General features: G+C 56.1%; 1 protein-coding gene across 1 annotated transcript in view; it reads left to right on the forward strand.

Annotated features, from left to right (window-relative positions):
* The window catches only part of LOC147110108 (sialic acid-binding Ig-like lectin 13), a 72,455-nt gene that overhangs the window by 19,046 nt on the left and 33,928 nt on the right, over nt 1-19,481 (forward strand). The window contains exons 2-4 of the mRNA XM_086002466.1: nt 912-996; nt 12,441-12,809; nt 18,754-19,044. Of these exons, the coding sequence (XP_085858592.1) occupies nt 912-996; nt 12,441-12,809; nt 18,754-19,044 (745 nt within the window). The remainder of the gene's footprint in view (nt 1-911; nt 997-12,440; nt 12,810-18,753; nt 19,045-19,481) is intronic.

The following is a 19,481-nucleotide window of genomic DNA, read 5'->3' on the forward strand; positions in this document are numbered from 1 at the left end:
CCACTGACAACTCGGCCGACATCCCCCCCGTGCCGCTCGATCGGGCTTACCCGCCGCTGTCGTCGAAGGGATGCTCACTGATGCTTGACTTCGTGGCCAGAAACCAAACCGGGTTCCCGATGGCCTCCCGTGCGATGCAGTGCTCAGCAGAATGTTGAGGGCGGATGCCCTTGTTCGATGCCCGTTTCTGAGGACGAAGCTTCCTTTGATGCAAAACTGCCTCTAGGTAAGATCAGACTCGTCGCCACTGTTGAGTCTGTGTTTTCAATTGCAGTTATACTGAATAACAGGACACAGACTACAGAAGTAAGTAAACAGGTCTTTAGTGATTGAGGGTCAGGGCGGAACTGAGATACACTTTGCTCCGCAGTGTTTATATACCAGTGTGGTCACCACCGGTACTACAATGTACAGGAGCCATCAAAAAGTAGTCCATCACCTTAAGGTATCCTCTTAAGGTGGTACAGGTTACATACACTACACAAATCAAACTGGAGTTTCTCGCCATCCTCCTCACAACACACACGCCCACCCAGCTTTGTGTCATCTGCAAATGTGGGAATGACCCAAATCATCTGTGTTTTTTTTCAGTGATGTTGGTTGAGGGATAAATATCGGCCCCAGGACACCGGGGAGAACTCCGCCCCCTTGCTCGTCTTCCAAATAGTGACCGCAGGCCCCTTTGCCGGCACGGCGGGCCGAATGGCCTCCTTCTGTGCTGTCCGATACAGTGACAGGCATCACGGGTGGTTTGCGAGCTGTTGAAAATAATCATGAAGTGAGATCACAGGAAGCTCATGCCTCGTAGTTCTAATTCTGGACTCAAAAAGCTGATGTGAGGAAGTCTCAGGAAACGGCCGCAGTGAAAGGCCTGCACTTCACTGAACCGTGACCCCTCACAGCCTCAGTAGCTCTCCCAGGAACTCAGTGAGACCCACGCAGGAAGAAGAGGCCACCTCGACCGTTCACCCAGCCCGAGAAGCACCTTCAAAGCCGGTAGGACGGAAATTTCAATGGACAGCGCTTAGGAATACAGGAACAGGAGGAGGCCCTTTCAGCCCCTCGAGCCTGTTACACAGGAACAGGAGGAGGCCCATTCAGCCCCTCGAGACTGTTACACAGGAACAGGAGGAGGCCCATTCAGCCCCTCGAGCCTGTTACACAGGAACAGGAGGAGGCCCATTCAGCCCCTCGAGCCTGTTACGCAGGAACAGGAGGAGACCCATTCAGCCCCTCGAGCCTGTTACACAGGAACAGGATGAGGCCCCTCCGACAGTGTGGCGCTCCCTCAGTACTGCCCCTCCGACAGTGCGGCACTCCCTCAGAACTGCCCCTCAGCCAGTGCGGCACTCCCTCAGTGCTGCCCCTCCAACAGTGCAGCGCTCGCTCGGTGATGCCCCTCCGACAGTGCGGCGCTCCCTCAGTGCTGCCCCTCCAACAGTGCAGCGCTCGCTCAGTGATGCCCCTCCGACAATGCGGCGCTCCCTCAGTACTGCCCCTCCGACAGTGCGGCGCTACCTCAGTGATGCCCCTCCGACAGTGCGGCGCTCCCTCAGTACTGTCCCTCCGACAGTTCGGCGCTCCCTCAGTACTGCCCCTCCAACAGTGTGGCGCTCCCTCAGTACTGCCCCTCCGGCAGTGCGGCGCTCCTTCAGTACTGCCCCTCTGACAGTGCGGCGCTCCCTCAGTACTGCCCCTCCGACAGTGCAGCGTTCCCTCAGTAATGCCCCTCCGACAGTGCGGCGCTCCCTCAGTACTGCCCCTCCGACAGTGCGGTGCTCCCTCAGCACTGCCCCTCCGACAGTGCGGCGCTCCCTCAGTACTGCCCCTCCGACAGTGCGGCGCTCCCTCAGTACTGCCCATCCAACAGTGCTGCGCTCCCTCAGTACTGCCCCTCCGATAGTGCGGCGCTCCCTCAGTACTAGCACTGGGGAGCGTCGGCTGGATTATGGGCTCAAGTCTCTGGAGTTCGTCTCGAAAACTGAATCTTCTGACTCAGAGCCATATTTTCTAACTATTCTCCTTCCTGTAGGTCTATTTCTGCTTGAAGCAATCATTCGATGGATTATATCCGGATATTGATAGTTTGCACAGTGCTGGAAGGTAATGGACGCACAGGTGGCATTATCGTAGCTTACTCTCACAAAGTGATCTTAGATTTAAACTTCAGCAATTCCAAAACTCCCGCAGGGCTCTGTCCTAACTCGCTCCGAGTCCCGATCACCCATCTCCCCCTCTGCTCGCTGACCTACATTGGCTCCCGGTTAGGCAGCGCTTCGAATTCAAAATTCTCATCCTGATCTTCAAATCCCTCCACGCCCTCCTCCCTATCTCTGTAACACACTCCAGCCCCTACAACCCTCCCTATCTCTGTAACACACTCCAGCCCCTACAACCCTCCCTATCTCTGTAACCTCCTCCAGCCCCTACAACACTCCCTATCTCTGTAACCTCCTCCAGCCCCTACAACCCTCCCTATCTCTGTAACCTCCTCCAGCCCCATACAACCCTCCCTATCTCTGTAACCTCCTCCAGCCCCGACAACCCTCCCTATCTCTGTAAACATCTCCAGCCCCTACAACCCTCCCAACTCTGTAACCTCCTCCAGCCCCTGCAACCCTCCCTATCTCTGTAACTTCCTCCAGCCCCTACAACCGTCCCTATTTCTGTAACCTCCTTTAGCCCCTACAACCCTCCCTATCTCTGTAACCTCCTCCAGCCCCGACAACCCTCCCTATCTCTGTAGCCTCCTCCAGACCCCTACAACCCTCCCTATCTCTGTAAACTCCTCCAGCCCCCTACAACCCTCCCTATCTCTGTAACCTCCTCCAGCCCACTACAACCCTCACTATCTCTGTAAACTCCTCCAGCCCCCTACAACCCTCCCTATCTCTGTAACCTTCTCCAGCCCCTACAAACCTAACGACTCTGTGACCTCCTCCAGCCCCTACAACCCTCCCTATCTCTGTAACCTCCTCCAGCCCCTACAACACTCCCAACTCTGTAACCTCCTCCAGCACCTACAGCCCTCCCTATCTCTGTAACCTCCTCCAGCCCTTACAACCCTCCCTATCTCTGTAACCTCCTCCAGCCGGCTACAACACTCCCAATCTCTGTAACCTCCTGCAGCCCCTACAACCCTCGCTATCTCTGTAACCTCCTCCAGCCCCTACAACCCTCCCTATATCTTTAACCTCCTCCAGCCCCTACAACCCTCCCTATCCCTGTACCCTCCTCCAGCCCCCTATAACACTGCATATCACTGCAACCTCCTCCAGCCCCTACAACGTTCCCTATCTCTGTAACCTCCTCCAGCCCCTACAATCCTCCCCATCACTGTAACCTCCTCCAGCCCCTACAACCCTCCCTGTCTCTGTAACCTCCTCCAGCCCCTACAACCCTCCCTATCTCTGTAACCTCCTCCAGCCCCTACAACCCTCCCTGTCTCTGTAACCTCCTCCAGCCGCTACAACCCTCCCTATCTCTGTAACCTCCTCCAGCCCCCTACAACCCTCTCTATCTCTGTACCCTCCCCCAGCCCCTACAACCCTCCCTATCTCTGTAACCTCCTCCAGCCCCAACAACCCTCCCTATCTCTGTAACCTACTCCAGCCCCTACAACCCTCCTTATCTCTGTAACCTACTCCAGCCCCTACAACCCTCCCTTTCTCTGTAACCTCCTCCAGCCCCTACAACCTTCCCTATCTCTGTAAGCTCCTCCAGCCCCGTACAACCCTCCCTATCTCTGTAACCTACTCCAGCCCCTACAACCCTCCCTATCTCTGTAACCTACTCCAGCCCCTACAACCCTCCTTATCTCTGTAACCTACTCCAGCCCCTACAACCCACCCTATCTCTGTAACCTCCTCCAGCCTCCTACAATACTCCTTATCTCTGTAACCTCCTCCAGCCCCTACAACCCTCCCTATCTCTGTAACCTCCTCCAGCCTCCTACAACCCTCCCTATCTCTGTAACCTCCTCCAGCCTCCTACAACCCTCCCTTTCTCTGTAACCTCCTCCAGCCCCTACAACACTCCCAGATCTCTGCACTCCTCCAATTCCGGCCTCTTGCACATCCCCCGATTTCCATCGCTCCACCATTGGCGGCCTGGGCCCCAAGCTCTGGAATTCCCTCCCTAAACCTCTCCACCTCTCTCTCAGGACGTCCCAAAGCACTTCACAGCCAATGAAGTACTTTTTTTGAAGTGTGGTCACTGTTTTAATGTAGGAAACGCGGCAGCCATTTTGCGCACAGCAAGCTCCCACAAACAGCAATGTGATAATGACCAGATCATCTGATTTAGTGATGTTGGTTGAGGGATAAATATTGGCCCCAGGACACCGGGGAGAACTCCCCCTGATTTCTTCAAAATAGGGCCATGGGATCTTTCACATCCACCTGAGAGGGAATACGGGGCCTCGGTTTAACGTCTCATCCAAAAGATGGCACCTCCGACAGTGCGGCGCTCCCTCAGTACTGCCCCTCCGACAGTGCGGCGCTCCCTCAGTACTGCCCCTCCGACAGTGCGGTGCTCCCTCAGTACCGCCCCTCCGACAGTGCGGTGCTCCCTCAGTACTGCCCCTCCGACAGTGCGGTGCTCCCTCAGTACCGCCCCTCCGACAGTGCAGCGCTCCCTCAGTACCGCCCCTCCGACAGTGCGGCGCTCCCTCAGTACTGCCCCTCCGACAGTGCGGCGCTCCCTCAGTACTGCCCCTCCGACAGTGCAGCGCTCCCTCAGTACCGCCCCTCCGACAGTGCGGCGCTCCCTCAGTACTGCCCCTCCGACAGTGCGGCGCTCCCTCAGGACTGCCCCTCCGACAGTGCGGCACTCCCTCAGTACCGCCCCTCCGACAGTGCAGCGCTCCCTCAGTACTGCCCCTCCAACAGTGCGGAACTCCCTCAGTAATGTATTTACAGGGAGTCCCCGGGGAGTGTGTCAGTATTTACAGGGGGTCCCCGGGATTCTGTCAGTATTTACAGGGGGTCCCCGGGAGTGTGTCAGTATTTACAGGGGGTCCCCGGGAGTCTGTCAGTACTTACAGGGAATCCCCGGGAGTGTGTCAGTATTTACAAGGGGTCCCCGGTAGTGTGTCAGTATTTACAGGGGGTCTCCGGGAGTGTGGCAGTATTTACAGGGGTTCCCCGGGAGTGCCAGTATTTACAGGGGGTCTCCGGGAGTGTGATCAGTATTTACAGGGGTTCCCCGGGAGTGCCAGTATTTACAGGGGGTCCCCGGGAGAGTTTCAGTATTTACAGGGGGTCTCCGGGAGTGTGATCAGTATTTACAGGGGTTCCCCGGGAGTGCCAGTATTTACAGGGGGTCCCCGGGAGTGTGTCAGTATTTACAGGGGGTCCCCGGGAGTGTGATCAGTATTTACAGGGGGTCCCCGGGAGTGTGTCAGTATTTACAGGGAGTCCCCGGGAGTGTGTCAGTATTTACAGGGCGTCCCCGGGAGTGTGTCAGTATTTACAGGGGGTCCCCGGGAGTGTGTCAGTATTTACAGGGGGTCCCCGGGAGAGTTTCAGTATTTACAGGGGGTCCCCGGGAGTGTGTCAGTATTTACAGGGGGTCCCCGGGAGTGTGTCAGTATTTACAGGGGGTCCCCGGGAGTGTGTCAGTATTTACAGGGGGTCCCCGGGAGTGTGTCAGTATTTACAGGGGGTCCCCAGGAGTGTGTCAGTATTTACAGGGAGTCCCCGGGAGTGCGTCAGTTTTTACAAGGGGTCCCTGGGAGAGTGTCAGTATTTACAGGGTGTCCCCGGGAGTGTGTCAGTATTTACAGGGAGTCCCCGGGAGTGTGTCAGTATTTACAGGGAGTCCCCGGGAGTGTGTCAGTATTTACAGGGGGTCCCCGGGAGTGTGTCAGTATTTACAGGAAGTCCCCGGGAGTGTGTCAGTTTTTACAGGGAGTCCCCGGGAGTGTGTCAGTATTTACAGGGAATCCCCGGGGAGTGTGTCAGTATTTACAGCTGAATGGGCCTCCTCCTGTTCCTGTGTAACAGGCTCGAGGGGCTGAATGGGCCTCCTCCTGTTCCGGTGTAACAGGCTCGAGGGGCTGAATGGCCTCCTCCTGTTCCTGTGTAACAGGCTCGAGGGGCTGAATAGGCCTCCTCCTGTTCCTGTGTAACAGTCTCGAGGGGCTGAATGGGCCTCCTCCTGTTCCTGTGTAACAGTCTCGAGGGGCTGAACGGGCCTCCTCCTGTTCCTGTGCAACAGGCTCGAGGGGCTGAATGAGCCTCCTCCTGTTCCTGTGTAACAGTCTCGAGGGGCTGAATGGGCCTCCTCCTGTTCCGGTGTAACAGGCTCGAGGGGCTGAATGGCCTCCTCCTGTTCCTGTGTAACAGGCTCGAGGGGCTGAATAGGCCTCCTCCTGTTCCTGTGTAACAGTCTCGAGGGGCTGAATGGGCCTCCTCCTGTTCCTGTGTAACAGTCTCGAGGGGCTGAACGGGCCTCCTCCTGTTCCTGTGCAACAGGCTCGAGGGGCTGAATGAGCCTCCTCCTGTTCCTGTGTAACAGTCTCGAGGGGCTGAACGGGCCTCCTCCTGTTCCTGTGCAACAGGCTCGAGGGGCTGAATGAGCCTCCTCCTGTTCCTGTGTAACAGGCTCGAGGGGCTGAACGGGCCTCCTCCTGTTCCTGTGCAACAGGCTCGAGGGGCTGAATGAGCCTCCTCCTGTTCCTGTGTAACAGGCTCGAGGGGCTGAATGGGCCTCCTCCTGTTCCTGTGTAACAGTCTCGAGGGGCTGAATGGGCCTCCTCCTGTTCCGGTGTAACAGGCTCGAGGGGCTGAATGGGCCTCCTCCTGTTCCTGTGTAACAGTCTCGAGGGGCTGAATGGGCCTCCTCCTGTTCCTGTGTAACAGTCTCGAGGGGCTGAACGGGCCTCCTCCTGTTCCTGTGCAACAGGCTCGAGGGGCTGAATGAGCCTCCTCCTGTTCCTGTGTAACAGTCTCGAGGGGCTGAACGGGCCTCCTCCTGTTCCTGTGCAACAGGCTCGAGGGGCTGAATGAGCCTCCTCCTGTTCCTGTGTAACAGGCTCGAGGGGCTGAACGGGCCTCCTCCTGTTCCTGTGCAACAGGCTCGAGGGGCTGAATGAGCCTCCTCCTGTTCCTGTGTAACAGGCTCGAGGGGCTGAATGGGCCTCCTCCTGTTCCTGTGTAACAGTCTCGAGGGGCTGAATGGGCCTCCTCCTGTTCCGGTGTAACAGGCTCGAGGGGCTGAATGGGCCTCCTCCTGTTCCTGTGTAACAGGCTCGAGGGGCTGAATGGGCCTCCTCCTGTTCCTGTGTAACAGGCTCGAGGGGCTGAATGGGGTCTGGAGGGCACTGCTGTAGATCATACACAAACCCAGTTGGGTTTCAGTAGCTCTGCCCCTTGGCCCTGCACCCCGCAGTCAGTGCAAAGCAAGATTTCGAGACAGGAACCAGCCAGCCACAACAGAAGACATTCAGGCCCTGGAGACGGTTCGGGGGGAAACTGTGCGGTCGGTAACTAACCTCACCGGAAGGAGGCCGTGCTGGAGAAACCAGACACACCCTTTCAGAGTCGAAACCACACAACTGAGCAGGGGGAGAGAGAGAGAAAGAGAGCGAGAGAGAGAGAGAGAGAGGGAGAGGGGGAGAGAGAGAAAACGAGCGAGAGACAGAGAGAGGGAGAGAGGGGGAGAGAGAGAAAAAGAGCGAGAGAGAGAGAGAGACAGAGAGAAAGAAAAGACTCCCATTTCTCCAGCGCCTTTCACCACCTCAGGACGTCCCAGAGTGCTTCACAGCCAATGAAGGACTTTGTTTGAAGTGTGCTCACTGTTCTAATGTAGGTAATGCGGCAGACAATTTGCGCACAGCAAGCTCCCACAGACAACAATGTCATAATTACAGAGGATTCCATCGGATATACGGCACAGAAACAGGTCATTCGGACCAACCAGTCCATGCCGGTGTTTATGCTCCACTCGAGCCTCCTCCCACCCCTCTTCATCTCACCCCATCAACACCAGCCTCCTCCCACCCCTCTTCATCTCACCCCGTCAACACCAGCCTCCTCCCACCCCTCTTCATCTCACCCCATCAAAACCAGCCTCCTCCCACCCCTCTTCATCTCACCCCATCAACACCAGCCTCCTCCCACCCCTCTTCATCTCACCCCATCAACACCAGCCTCCTCCCACCCCTCTTCATCTCACCCCATCAACACCAGCCTCCTCCAACCCCTCTTCATCTCACCCAATCGACACCAGCCTCCTCCCACCCCTCTTCATCTCACCCCATCAACACCAGCCTCCTCCCACCCCTCTTCATCTCACCCCATCAACAGAAGCCTCCTCCCACCCCTCTTCATCTCACCCCATCAACACCAGCCTCCTCCCACCCCTCTTCACCTCAGCCCATCAACACCAGCCTCCTCCCACCCCTCTTCATTTCACCCCATCAACACCAGCCTCCTCCCTCCCCGCTTCATCTCACCCCATCAAAACCAGCCTCCTCCCACCTCTCTACATCTCATCCCATCAACACCAGCCTCCTCCCACCCCTCTTCATCTCACCCCATCAACATCTGCCTCCTCCCACCCCTCTTCACCTCACCCCATCAACAACAGCCTCCTCCCACCCCTCTTCATCTCCCCCCATCAACACCAGCCTCCTCCCACCCCTCTTCACCTCACCCCATCAACACCAGCCTCCTCCCACCCCTCTTCATCTCACCCCGTCAACACCAGTCTCCTCCCACCCCTCTTCATCTCACCCCATCAACACCAGGCTCCTCCCACCCCTCTTCATCTCACCCCATCAAAACCAGCCTCCTCCCACCCCTCTTCATCTCACCCCATCAACACCAGCCTCCGCCCACCCCTCTTCATCTCACCCCATCAACACCAGCCTATTCCCACTCCTCTTCATCTCACCCCAACAACACCAGCCTCCTCCCACCCCTCTTCATCTCATCCCATCAACACCAGCCTCCTCCCACCTCTCTTCATCTCACCCCATCAACACCAGCCTCCTCCCACCACTCTTCATCTCACCCCATCTACACCAGCCTCCTCCCACCACTCTTCATCTCACCCCATCAACACCAGCCTCCTCCCACCCCTCTTTATCTCACCCCATCAACACCAGCCTCCTCCCACCCCTCTTCATCTCATCCCGTCAACACTAGCCTCCTCCCACCCCTCTTCATCTCACCCCGTCAACACCAGCCTCCTCCCACTCCTCTTCATCTCATCCCGTCAACACTAGCCTCCTCCCACCCCTCTTCATCTCACCCCGTCATCACCAGCCTCCTCCCACCCCTCTTCATCTCACCCCATCAACACCAGCATCCTCCCACCCCTCTTCATCTCACCCCATCAACATCAGCCTCCTCCCACCTCTCTTCATCTCACCCCATCAACACCAGCCTCCTCCCACCCCTCTTCATCTCAGCCCGTCAACACCAGCCTCCTCCCACCCCTCTTCATCTCACCCAATCAACACCAGCCTCCTCCCACCCCTCTTCATCTCACCCCATCAACACCAGCCTCCTCCCACCCCTCTTCATCTCACCCCATCAGCACCAGCCTCCTCGCACCCCTCTTCATCTCACCCCATCAACACCAGCATCCTCCCACCCCTCTTCTTCTCACCCCGTCAACACCAACCTCCTCCCACCCCTCTTCATCTCACCCCATCAACACCAGCCTCCTCCCACCCCTCTTCATCTCACCCCATCAACACCAGCCTCCTCCCACCCCTCTTCATCTCACCCCATCAACACCAGCCTCCTCCCACCCTTCATCTCCCCCCATCAACAACAGTCTCCTCCCACCCCTCTTCATCTCACCCCATCAACACCAGCCTCCTCTCACCCCTCTTAATCTCACCCCATCAACACCAGCCTCCTCCCACCCCTCTTCATCTCACCCCATCAACACCAGCCTCCTCCCACTCCTCTTCATCTCACCCCATCAACACCAGCCTCCTCCCACCCCTCTTCATTTCACCCCATCAACACCAGCCTCCTCCCTCCCCTCTTCATCTCACCCCATCAACACCAGCCTCCTCCCACCTCTGTACATCTCACCCCATCAACACCAGCCTCCTCCCACCCCTCTTCATCTCACCCCATCAACACCTGCCTCCTCTCACCCCTCTTCACCTCACCCCATCCACACCAGCCTCCTCCGACCCCTCTTCATCTCACCCCATCAACGCCAGCCTCCTTCCACCCTCTTCATCTCACGCCATCACCACCAGCCTCCTCCCACTCCTCTTCATCTCACCCCATCAACACCAGCCTCCTCCCACCCCTCTTCATCTCATCCCGTCAACACTAGCCTCCTCCCACCCCTCTTCATCTCACCCCGTCAACACCAGCCTCCTCCCAACCCTCTTCATCTCACCCCATCAACACCAGCCTCCTCCCACCCCTCTTCATCTCACCCCATCAACACCAGCCTCCTCCCACCCCTCTTCATCTCACCCCATCAACACCAGCCTCCTCCCACCCCTCTTCATCTCACCCATCCACACCAGCCTCCTCCCACCCCTCTTCATCTCACCCCGTCCACACCAGCCTCCTCCCACCGCTCTCCATCTCACTCCATCAGCACCAGCCTCCTCCCACCCCTCTTCATCTCACCCCATCAACGCCAGCCTCCTCCCACCGCTCTTCATCTCACCCCATCAACACCAGCCTCCTCCCACCCCTCTTCATCTCACCCCGTCAACACGAGCCTCCTCCCACCCCTCTTCATCTCACCCCATCAACACCAGCCTCCTCCCACCCCTCTTCATCTCACCCCCTCACCACCAGCCTCCTCCCACCCCTCTTCATCTCACCCCATCAACACCAGCCTCCTCCCACCCCTCTTCATCTCACCCCATCACCATATCCTTCTATCCCTTTCTCCCTCATGTGTTTATCCAGCTTCCCCTTAAATGTATCTCTGCTCTTCGCCTCGACCACTCCCTGTGGTAGCGAGTTCCCCATTCTCACCACTCTCTGGGGAAAGAAGTTTCTCCTGAATTCCCTATTGGATTTATCAGTGACTATCTTATATTGATGGTCTCTAGTTATGCTCTTCCCCACAAGTGGAAACATTCTCTCTGTATCCACTCTATCAAAACCTTTCGTAATTTTAAAGACCTCTATCAGGTCACCCCTCAGCCTTCTTTTTTCAAGAGAAAAGAGACCCAGCCTGTTCATCCTTTCCTGATAGTTATAACCTCGCATTTCTGGTATCATCCTTGTAAATCATCTCTGGACTGTCTCCAGTGCCTCGATATCTTTGAAATAATATGGCAACCAGAACTGCGCACAGTGCTCCAAGTGTGGTCTCACCAAGGTATAGGGAGACCAGAACTGTGCACAGTGCTCCAAGTGTGGTCTCACCAAGGTATAGGGAGACCAGAACTGTGCACAGTGCTCCAAGTATGGTCTAACCAAGGTATACAGAGACCAGAACTGTGCACAGTGCTCCAAGTGTGGTCTAACCAAGGTATATGGAGACCTGAACTGTGCACAGTGCTGCAAGTGTGGTCTAACCAAGGTATATGGATACCAGAACTGTGCACGGAGCTCCAAGTGTGGTCTAACCAAGGTATACGGAGACCAGAACTGTGCATAGTGCTCCAAGTGTGGTCTAACCCAGGTATATGGTGACCAGAACTGTGCACAGTGCTCCAAGTGTGGTCTAACCAAGGTATACGGAGGCCAGAACTGTGCATAGTGCTCCAAGTGTGGTCTAACCCAGGTATATGGTGACCAGAACTGTGCACAGTGCTCCAAGTGTGGCCTAACCCAGGTATATGGAGACCAGAACTGTGCACAGTGCTCCAAGTGTGGTCTAACCAAGGTATATGGAGTCAGAACTGAGCACAATGCTCCAAGTGCGGTCTAACCAAGGTTTATGGGGACGAGAACTGTGTAAAGTGCTCCAAGTGTGGTCTAACCAAGGTATATGGAGACCAGAACTGTGCACGGTGCTCCAAGTGTGTAGATTGAGACCAGAACTGTACACAGTGCTCCAAGTGTGGTCTATCCAAGGTAAATGGAGACCAGAACTGTGCACGTTGCTCCCTCAGTACTGCCCCTCCGACAGTGCGGCGCTCCCTCAGTACTGCCCCTCCGACAGTGCGGTGCTCGCTCAGTACTGCCCCTCCGACAGTGCGGCGCTCCCTCAGTACCGCCCCTCCGACAGTGCGGCGCTCCCTCAGTACTGCCCCTCCGAAAGTGCGGCGCTCCCTCAGTACGGGCAGCGGGGGAGTCTCAGGCTTGGATTGTGGGGCTCGAGTCTCTGGAATGTGGCGACGTGAACTCACGACCCTCTGACTCCGAGGCGAGAGAGAGAGAGAGAGAGTGCTAAACCCCCGAGCCATAGTTGACACCAGGTTAAGCCTCGCTTCCCCCTTCTCGACATCCCAGTTTCCTGAGCTGCGGTTTATGGAGATTCTGTTTATTCCGCAGTTGTATCCGGTGAGAGTCAATGGTTCCTTTCCGCACCCCAGAATATAACCGCGATCCGCGACTCGTGCGTGGTGATTCCGTGTGAGTTCAGGTATCCCCGGGACCTCATCCCAAACAAAATGGCGAGGTTTTGGTTCCGAGACCACGATTCCTGGTCCAATGTTGTTGTCAGCTCTGCAATTTCGAGAAAGGTCATGGCGGACTTCATCGGCCGGACCAGGTACCTGCGCGATGAGAGGAACTGCACCCTGAGGATTGCGAACATCTCCGCCCGCGATCAGGCCCGTTATCTGTTTCGAGTGGAAGTGACGGAGGATTCGCAGGGCGCGTACACCTACAAGAACTCGCCGGTCTACCTCCGAGTTTCAGGCGAGTGCCGGGGCCGCCTGGGCCACTTCCTCACTGGGTTGAGGGCCAAGGTTTGGAGGGAGGATCGCGGTGACGTGTGGAGGCGTAGCGCGTGAAATCGCGGCCATGAACATTGACACACTCCCGGGGATTCCCTGTAAATAATGACACTCCCGGGGACCCGCTGTATATACTGACACACTCCCCGGGATTCCCTGTAAATAGTAACACACTCCCGGGGACCCTCTGCAAATGATGACACACTCCCGGGGACCCCCTGTAAATACTGACACACTCCCGGGGACCCCCTGTAAATACTGACACACTCCCGGGGACCCTCTGTAAATGATGACACACTCCCGGGGACCCCCTGTAAATACTGACACACTCCCCGGGACTCCCTGTAAATACTGACACACTCCAGGGACCCTCTGTAAGTACTGACACACTCCCGGGGACCCTCTGTAAATACTGACACACTCCCGGGGACCCTCTGTAAATACAGACACACTCCCGGGGACCCTCTGTAAATACAGGCACACTCCCAGGGACCCCTGTAAATGCTGACACACTCCCGAGGCCTCCCTGTAAATACTGACACACTCCCGGGGACCCCTGTAAATACTGACACACTCCCGGGGACCCCTGTAAACACTGACACACTCCCGGGGACCCCTGTAAACACTGACACACTCCCGGGGACCCCCTGTAAATACTGACACACTCCCGGGGACCCCTGTAAACACTGACACACTCCCGGGGACCCCCTGTAAATACTAACACACTCCCGGGGACTCCCTGTAAATACTAACACACTCCCAGGGTCTCCCTGTAAATACTGAAACACTCCCTGGGACACCCTGTAAATACTGACACTCTCCCGGGGACACCCTGTAAATACTGACACACTCCCGGGGGCCCCCTGTAAACACTGACACACTCCCGGGGACCCCCTGTAAATATTAACACACTCCCGGGGACTCCCTGTAAATAATGACACATTCCGGGGGACCCCTTGTAAATACTGACACACTCCCGGGGACCCCCTGTAAATACTGACACACTCCCGGGGACCCCCTGTAAATACTGACACACTCCCCGGGACTCCCTGTAAATATTGACACACTCCCGGGGACCCCCTGTAAATACTGCAACACTCCCGGGGACTCCTGTAAATATTGACACACTCCCGGGGACCCCCTGTAAATACTGACACACTCCCGGGGACCCCCTGTAAATACTGACACATTCCGGGGGACCCCCTGTAAATACTGACACACTCCCGGGGACCCCCTGTAAATACTGACACACTCCCGGGGACCCCCTGTAAATACTGACACACTCCCGGTGACTCCCGGTAAATACTGACACACTCCCGTTGACCCTCTGTAAATACTGACACACTCCCCGGGACTCCCTGTAAATACTGACACACTCCCGGGGACTCCCTGTAAATACTGACATACTCCCGGGGACTCCGTGTAATACTGACACACTCCCGGGGACTCCCTGTAAATACTGACACACTCCCGGGGACCCCCTGTAAATACTGGCACACTCCCGGGGACCCCCTGTAAATACTGACACACTCCCGGGGATTCCCTGTAAATATTGACACACTCCCGGGGACCCCCTGTAAATACTGACACACTCCCGGGGTCCCCCTGTAAATACTGACACACTCCCGGGGACCCCCTGTAAATACTGACACACTCCCGGGGACCCCCTGTAAATACTGACACACTCCCGGGGACACCCTGTAAATACTGACACACTCCCGGGGTCCCCCTGTAAATACTGACACACTCCCGGGGCGTCCCTGTAAATACTGACACACTCCCGGGGACACCCTGTAAATACTGACACACTCCCGGGGACCCCCTGTAAATACTGACACACTCCCGGGGACCCCCTTTAAATACTGGCACACTCCCGGGGACCCCCTGTAAATACTGACACACTCCCCGGGGACCCCTTTAAATACTGACACACTCCCGGGGACCCCCTGTAAATACTGACACACTCCCGTGGACTCCCTGTAAATACTGACACACTCCCGGGGACCCCGTGTAAATACTGACACACTCCCGTGGACCCCCTGTAAATACTGACACACTCCCGGGGCCCCCCTGTAAATACTGACACACTCCCGGGGACCCCCTGTAAATACTGACACACTCCCCGGGGACCCCCTGTAAATACTGACACACTCCCCGGGACTCCCTGTAAATACTGACACACTCCCGGGGACCCCCTGTAAATACTGACACACTCCCGGGGACCCCCTGTAAATACTGACACACTCCCGGGGACCCCGTGTAAATACTGACACACTCCCAGGGACTCCCTGTAAATACTGACACACTCCCGGGGACTCCCTGTAAATACTGACACACTCCCGGGGCGTCCCTGTAAATACTGACACACTCCCGGGGACCCCCTGTAAATACTGACACACTCCCGGGGACCCCCTGTAAATACTGACACACTCCCGGGGCCCCCCTGTAAATACTGACACACTCCCGGGGACCCCCTGTAAATACTGACACACTCCCCGGGGACCCCCTGTAAATACTGACACACTCCCCGGGACTCCCTGTAAATACTGACACACTCCCGGGGACCCCCTGTAAATACTGACACACTCCCGGGGACCCCGTGTAAATACTGACACACTCCCGGGGACCCCCTGTAAACACTGACACACTCCTGGGGACTCCCTGTAAATACTGACACACTCCCGGGGACCCCCTGTAAATACTGACACACTCCCGGGGACTCCCTGTAAATACTGACACACTCCCGGGGCGTCCCTGTAAATACTGACACACTCCCGGGGACACCCTGTAAATACTGACACACTCCCGGGGACCCCCTGTAAATACTGACACACTCCCGGGGACCCCCTGTAAATACTGACACACTCCCGGGGACTCCCTGTAAATACTGACACACTCCCGGGGCGTCCCTGTAAATACTGACACACTCCCGGGGACACCCTGTAAATACTGACACACTCCCGGGGACCCCCTGTAAATACTGACACACTCCCCGGGGACCCCCTGTAAATACTGACACACTCCCGGGGACCCCCTGTAAATACTGACACACTCCCGGGGACCCCCTGTAAATACTGACACACTCCCGGGGACCCCCTGTAAATACTGACACACTCCCGGGGACCACCTGTAAATACTGCCACACTCCCGGGGACCCCCTGTAAATACTGACACACTCCCGGGGACCCCCTGTAAATACTGACACACTCCCGGGGACTCCCTGTAAATACTGACACACTCCCGGGGACCCCCTGTAAATACTGACACACTCCCGGGGACCCCGTGTAAATACTGACACACTCCCGGGGACCCCCTGTAAACACTGACACACTCCTGGGGACTCCCTGTAAATACTGACACACTCCCGGGGACCCCCTGTAAATACTGACACACTCCCGGGGACTCCCTGTAAATACTGACACACTCCCGGGGACTCCCTGTAAATACTGACACACTCCCGGGGACCCCCTGTAAATACTGACACACTCCCGGGGACCCCCTGTAAATACTGACACACTCCCGGGGACACCCTGTAAATACTGACACACTCCCGGGGTCCCCCTGTAAATACTGACACACTCCCGGGGACCCCCTGTAAATACTGACACACTCCCGGGGACACCCTGGAAATACTGACACACTCCCGGGGACCCCCTGTAAATACTGACACACTCCCGGGGACCCCCTTTAAATACTGGCACACTCCCGGGGACCCCCTGTAAATACTGACACACTCCCGGGGACCCCCTGTAAATACTGACACACTCCCGTGGACTCCCTGTAAATACTGACACACTCCCGGGGACCCCGTGTAAATACTGACACACTCCCGGGGACCCCCTGTAAATACTGACACACTCCCGGGGACCCCCTGTAAATACTGACACACTCCCGGGGACCCCGTGTAAATACTGACACACTCCCAGGGACCCCCTGTAAATACTGACACACTCCCCGGGACTCCCTGTAAATACTGACACACTCCCGGGGACCCCCTGTAAATACTGACACACTCCCGGGGACCCCCTGTAAATACTGGCACACTCCCGGGGACCCCCTGTAAATACTGACACACTCCCGGGGACCCCGTGTAAATACTGACACACTCCCGGGGACCCCCTGTAAATACTGACACACTCCCGGGGACCCCCTGTAAATACTGACACACTCCCGGGGACCCCCTGTAAATACTGACACACTCCCGGGGACCCCCTGTAAATACTGACACACTCCCGGGGACCCCCTGTAAATACTGACACACTCCCGGGGACTCCCTGTAAATACTGACACACTCCCGGGGCGTCCCTGTAAATACTGACACACTCCCGGGGACACCCTGTAAATACTGACACACTCCCGGGGACCCCCTGTAAATACTGACACACTCCCGGGGACCCCCTGTAAATACTGACACACTCCCGGGGCGTCCCTGTAAATACTGACACACTCCCGGGGACACCCTGTAAATACTGACACACTCCCGGGAACCCCCTGTAAATACTGACACACTCCCGGGGACCCCCTGTAAATACTGACACACTCCCGGGAACCCCCTGTAAATACTGACACACTCCCGGGGAGTCCCTCTAAATACTGACACACTCCCGGGGCCCCTCTGTAAATACTGACACACTCCCGGGGACCCCCTGTAAATACTGACAGAGAGAGGCGGAGAGGTTTAGGGAGGGAATTCCAGAGCTCGGGCCCAGGCGGCTGAAGGCACGGCCGCCAATGGCGGAGCGATGGAAATCGGGGGATGCGCAAGAGGCCAGAATTGGAGGAGCGCAGAGATCTGGGAGGGGTGGAGGAGGTTACAGAGATAGGGAGTGGGCGAGGAGGCCATGGAGAGATCTAGACGAGGGAACTAGATGTAATATCTTCAAGTTTACAGACGACACAAAGCTGGGCGGGCATGTGTGCTGTGAGGAGGATGCCGAGAAACTCCAGGATGATTTGGACATGTTGGGTGATTTGACAGAAGCATGGCAGATGCAATATAACGTGGATAATTGCGAGGTTATCCACTTTGGTGGCAAAAACAGGAAGGCAGCTTATTATCTGAATGGCAATAGATTGGGAGAAGGGGAAGTGCAACGAGACCTGGGTGTCCTTGTGCACCAGTCGCTGAAGGTAAGCATGCAGGTGCAGCAGGCGGTTAAGAAGGCAAATGGTATGTTGGCCTTCATAGCGAGAGGGTTTGAGTACAGGAACAAGGATGTCTTGCTGCAGTTGTACAGGGCCTTGGTGAGACCACACCTTGAGTATTGTGTGCAGTTTTGGTCGCCTTATCTGAGGAAGGATGTTCTTGCCATGGAGGGAGTTCAGCGAAGACTCACCAGACTGATACCTGGGATGGCAGGAATGACGTATGAGGAGAGATTGAGTCGATTGGGCTTATACTCGCTGGAGTTTAGGAGAAAGAGAGGGGATCTCATTGAAACTTTTAAAATTCTAACAGGACTAGACAGACTAGATGCAGGAAGGGTGTTCCCGATGGCGGGGAAGTCCAGAACCAGGGGTCACAGTCTAAGGATAAGGGGTAAGCCATTTAGGACTGAGATGAGGAGGAATTTCTTCACCCAGAGAGTGGCGAACCTGTGGAATTCTCTACCACAGAAGGCAGTTGAGGCCAATTCATTAAATATATTCAAGAAGGAGTTGGATATATTTCTTAAGGCTGATGGGATCAAGGGGTATGGGGAGGAAGCAGGGACAGGGCACTGAATTTGGATGATCAGCCATGATCGCATTGAATGGCGGAGCAGGCTCGAGGGGCCGAATGGCCGACTCCTGCTCCTATCTTCTATGTTTCTGTGTTTCTATTCCACAGAAGATTTTTAGTGCGATAGAGGCTTAGTTCCTCGATGTTTGACTTGCTCTGATTGTCGTCTGTTCATTTGCTTTAGACCTCCCAGATGAACCCGTCGTGACGGGCCATGAGGAGATGGCGGAGGGGATTCCCGCCCGACTCTCCTGCAAAGCCTTCTTCAGTTGCCTTACGCAGCCACCCAATATCAGCTGGAGCGGCTTGAACGGAACGTCCTCCAAGGAGCTGTCGGCTGGTGTCCATTGGCAATATTTATCCAAGGTGACTTTTGTGCCGTCGTCCCAGGACCACGGTAAAACCATCCAGTGCCGAGTCCACTACCCAGACCTTAAAAGGACAAGCCGGGGTCTCTTCACGTTGATGGTCAATTGTGAGTAGAAACCCAACCGATTCTTCTTCTTCTTAGGCAGTCCCTCGGAACCGAGGATAGAAACATAGAAACATAGAAGATAGGAGCAGGAGTCGGCCATTCGGCCCCTCGAGCCTGTTCCGCCATTTAATGCGATCATGGCTGATCATCCAAATTCAGTACCCTGTCCCTGCTTTCTCCCCATATCCCTTGATCCCTTTAGCCTTAAGAAATATATCTAACTCCTTCTTGAATATATTTAATGAATTGGCCTCTACTGCCTTGTGTGGTAGAGAATTCCACAGGTTCACCACTCTCTGGGTGAAGAAATTCCTCCTCATCTCAGTCCTAAATGGCTTACCCCTTATCCTTAGACTGTGACCCCTGGTTCTGGACTCCCCGACCATCGGGAACCTCCTCCCTGCATCTAGTCTGTCCAGCCCTGTCAGAATTTTATA

This window comes from Somniosus microcephalus, chromosome 12 (assembly GCF_052327205.1).
Source record: "Somniosus microcephalus isolate GS21.2 chromosome 12, FLI_Smic_1.0, whole genome shotgun sequence".
In the NCBI taxonomy this organism is placed as follows: domain Eukaryota; kingdom Metazoa; phylum Chordata; class Chondrichthyes; order Squaliformes; family Somniosidae; genus Somniosus; species Somniosus microcephalus.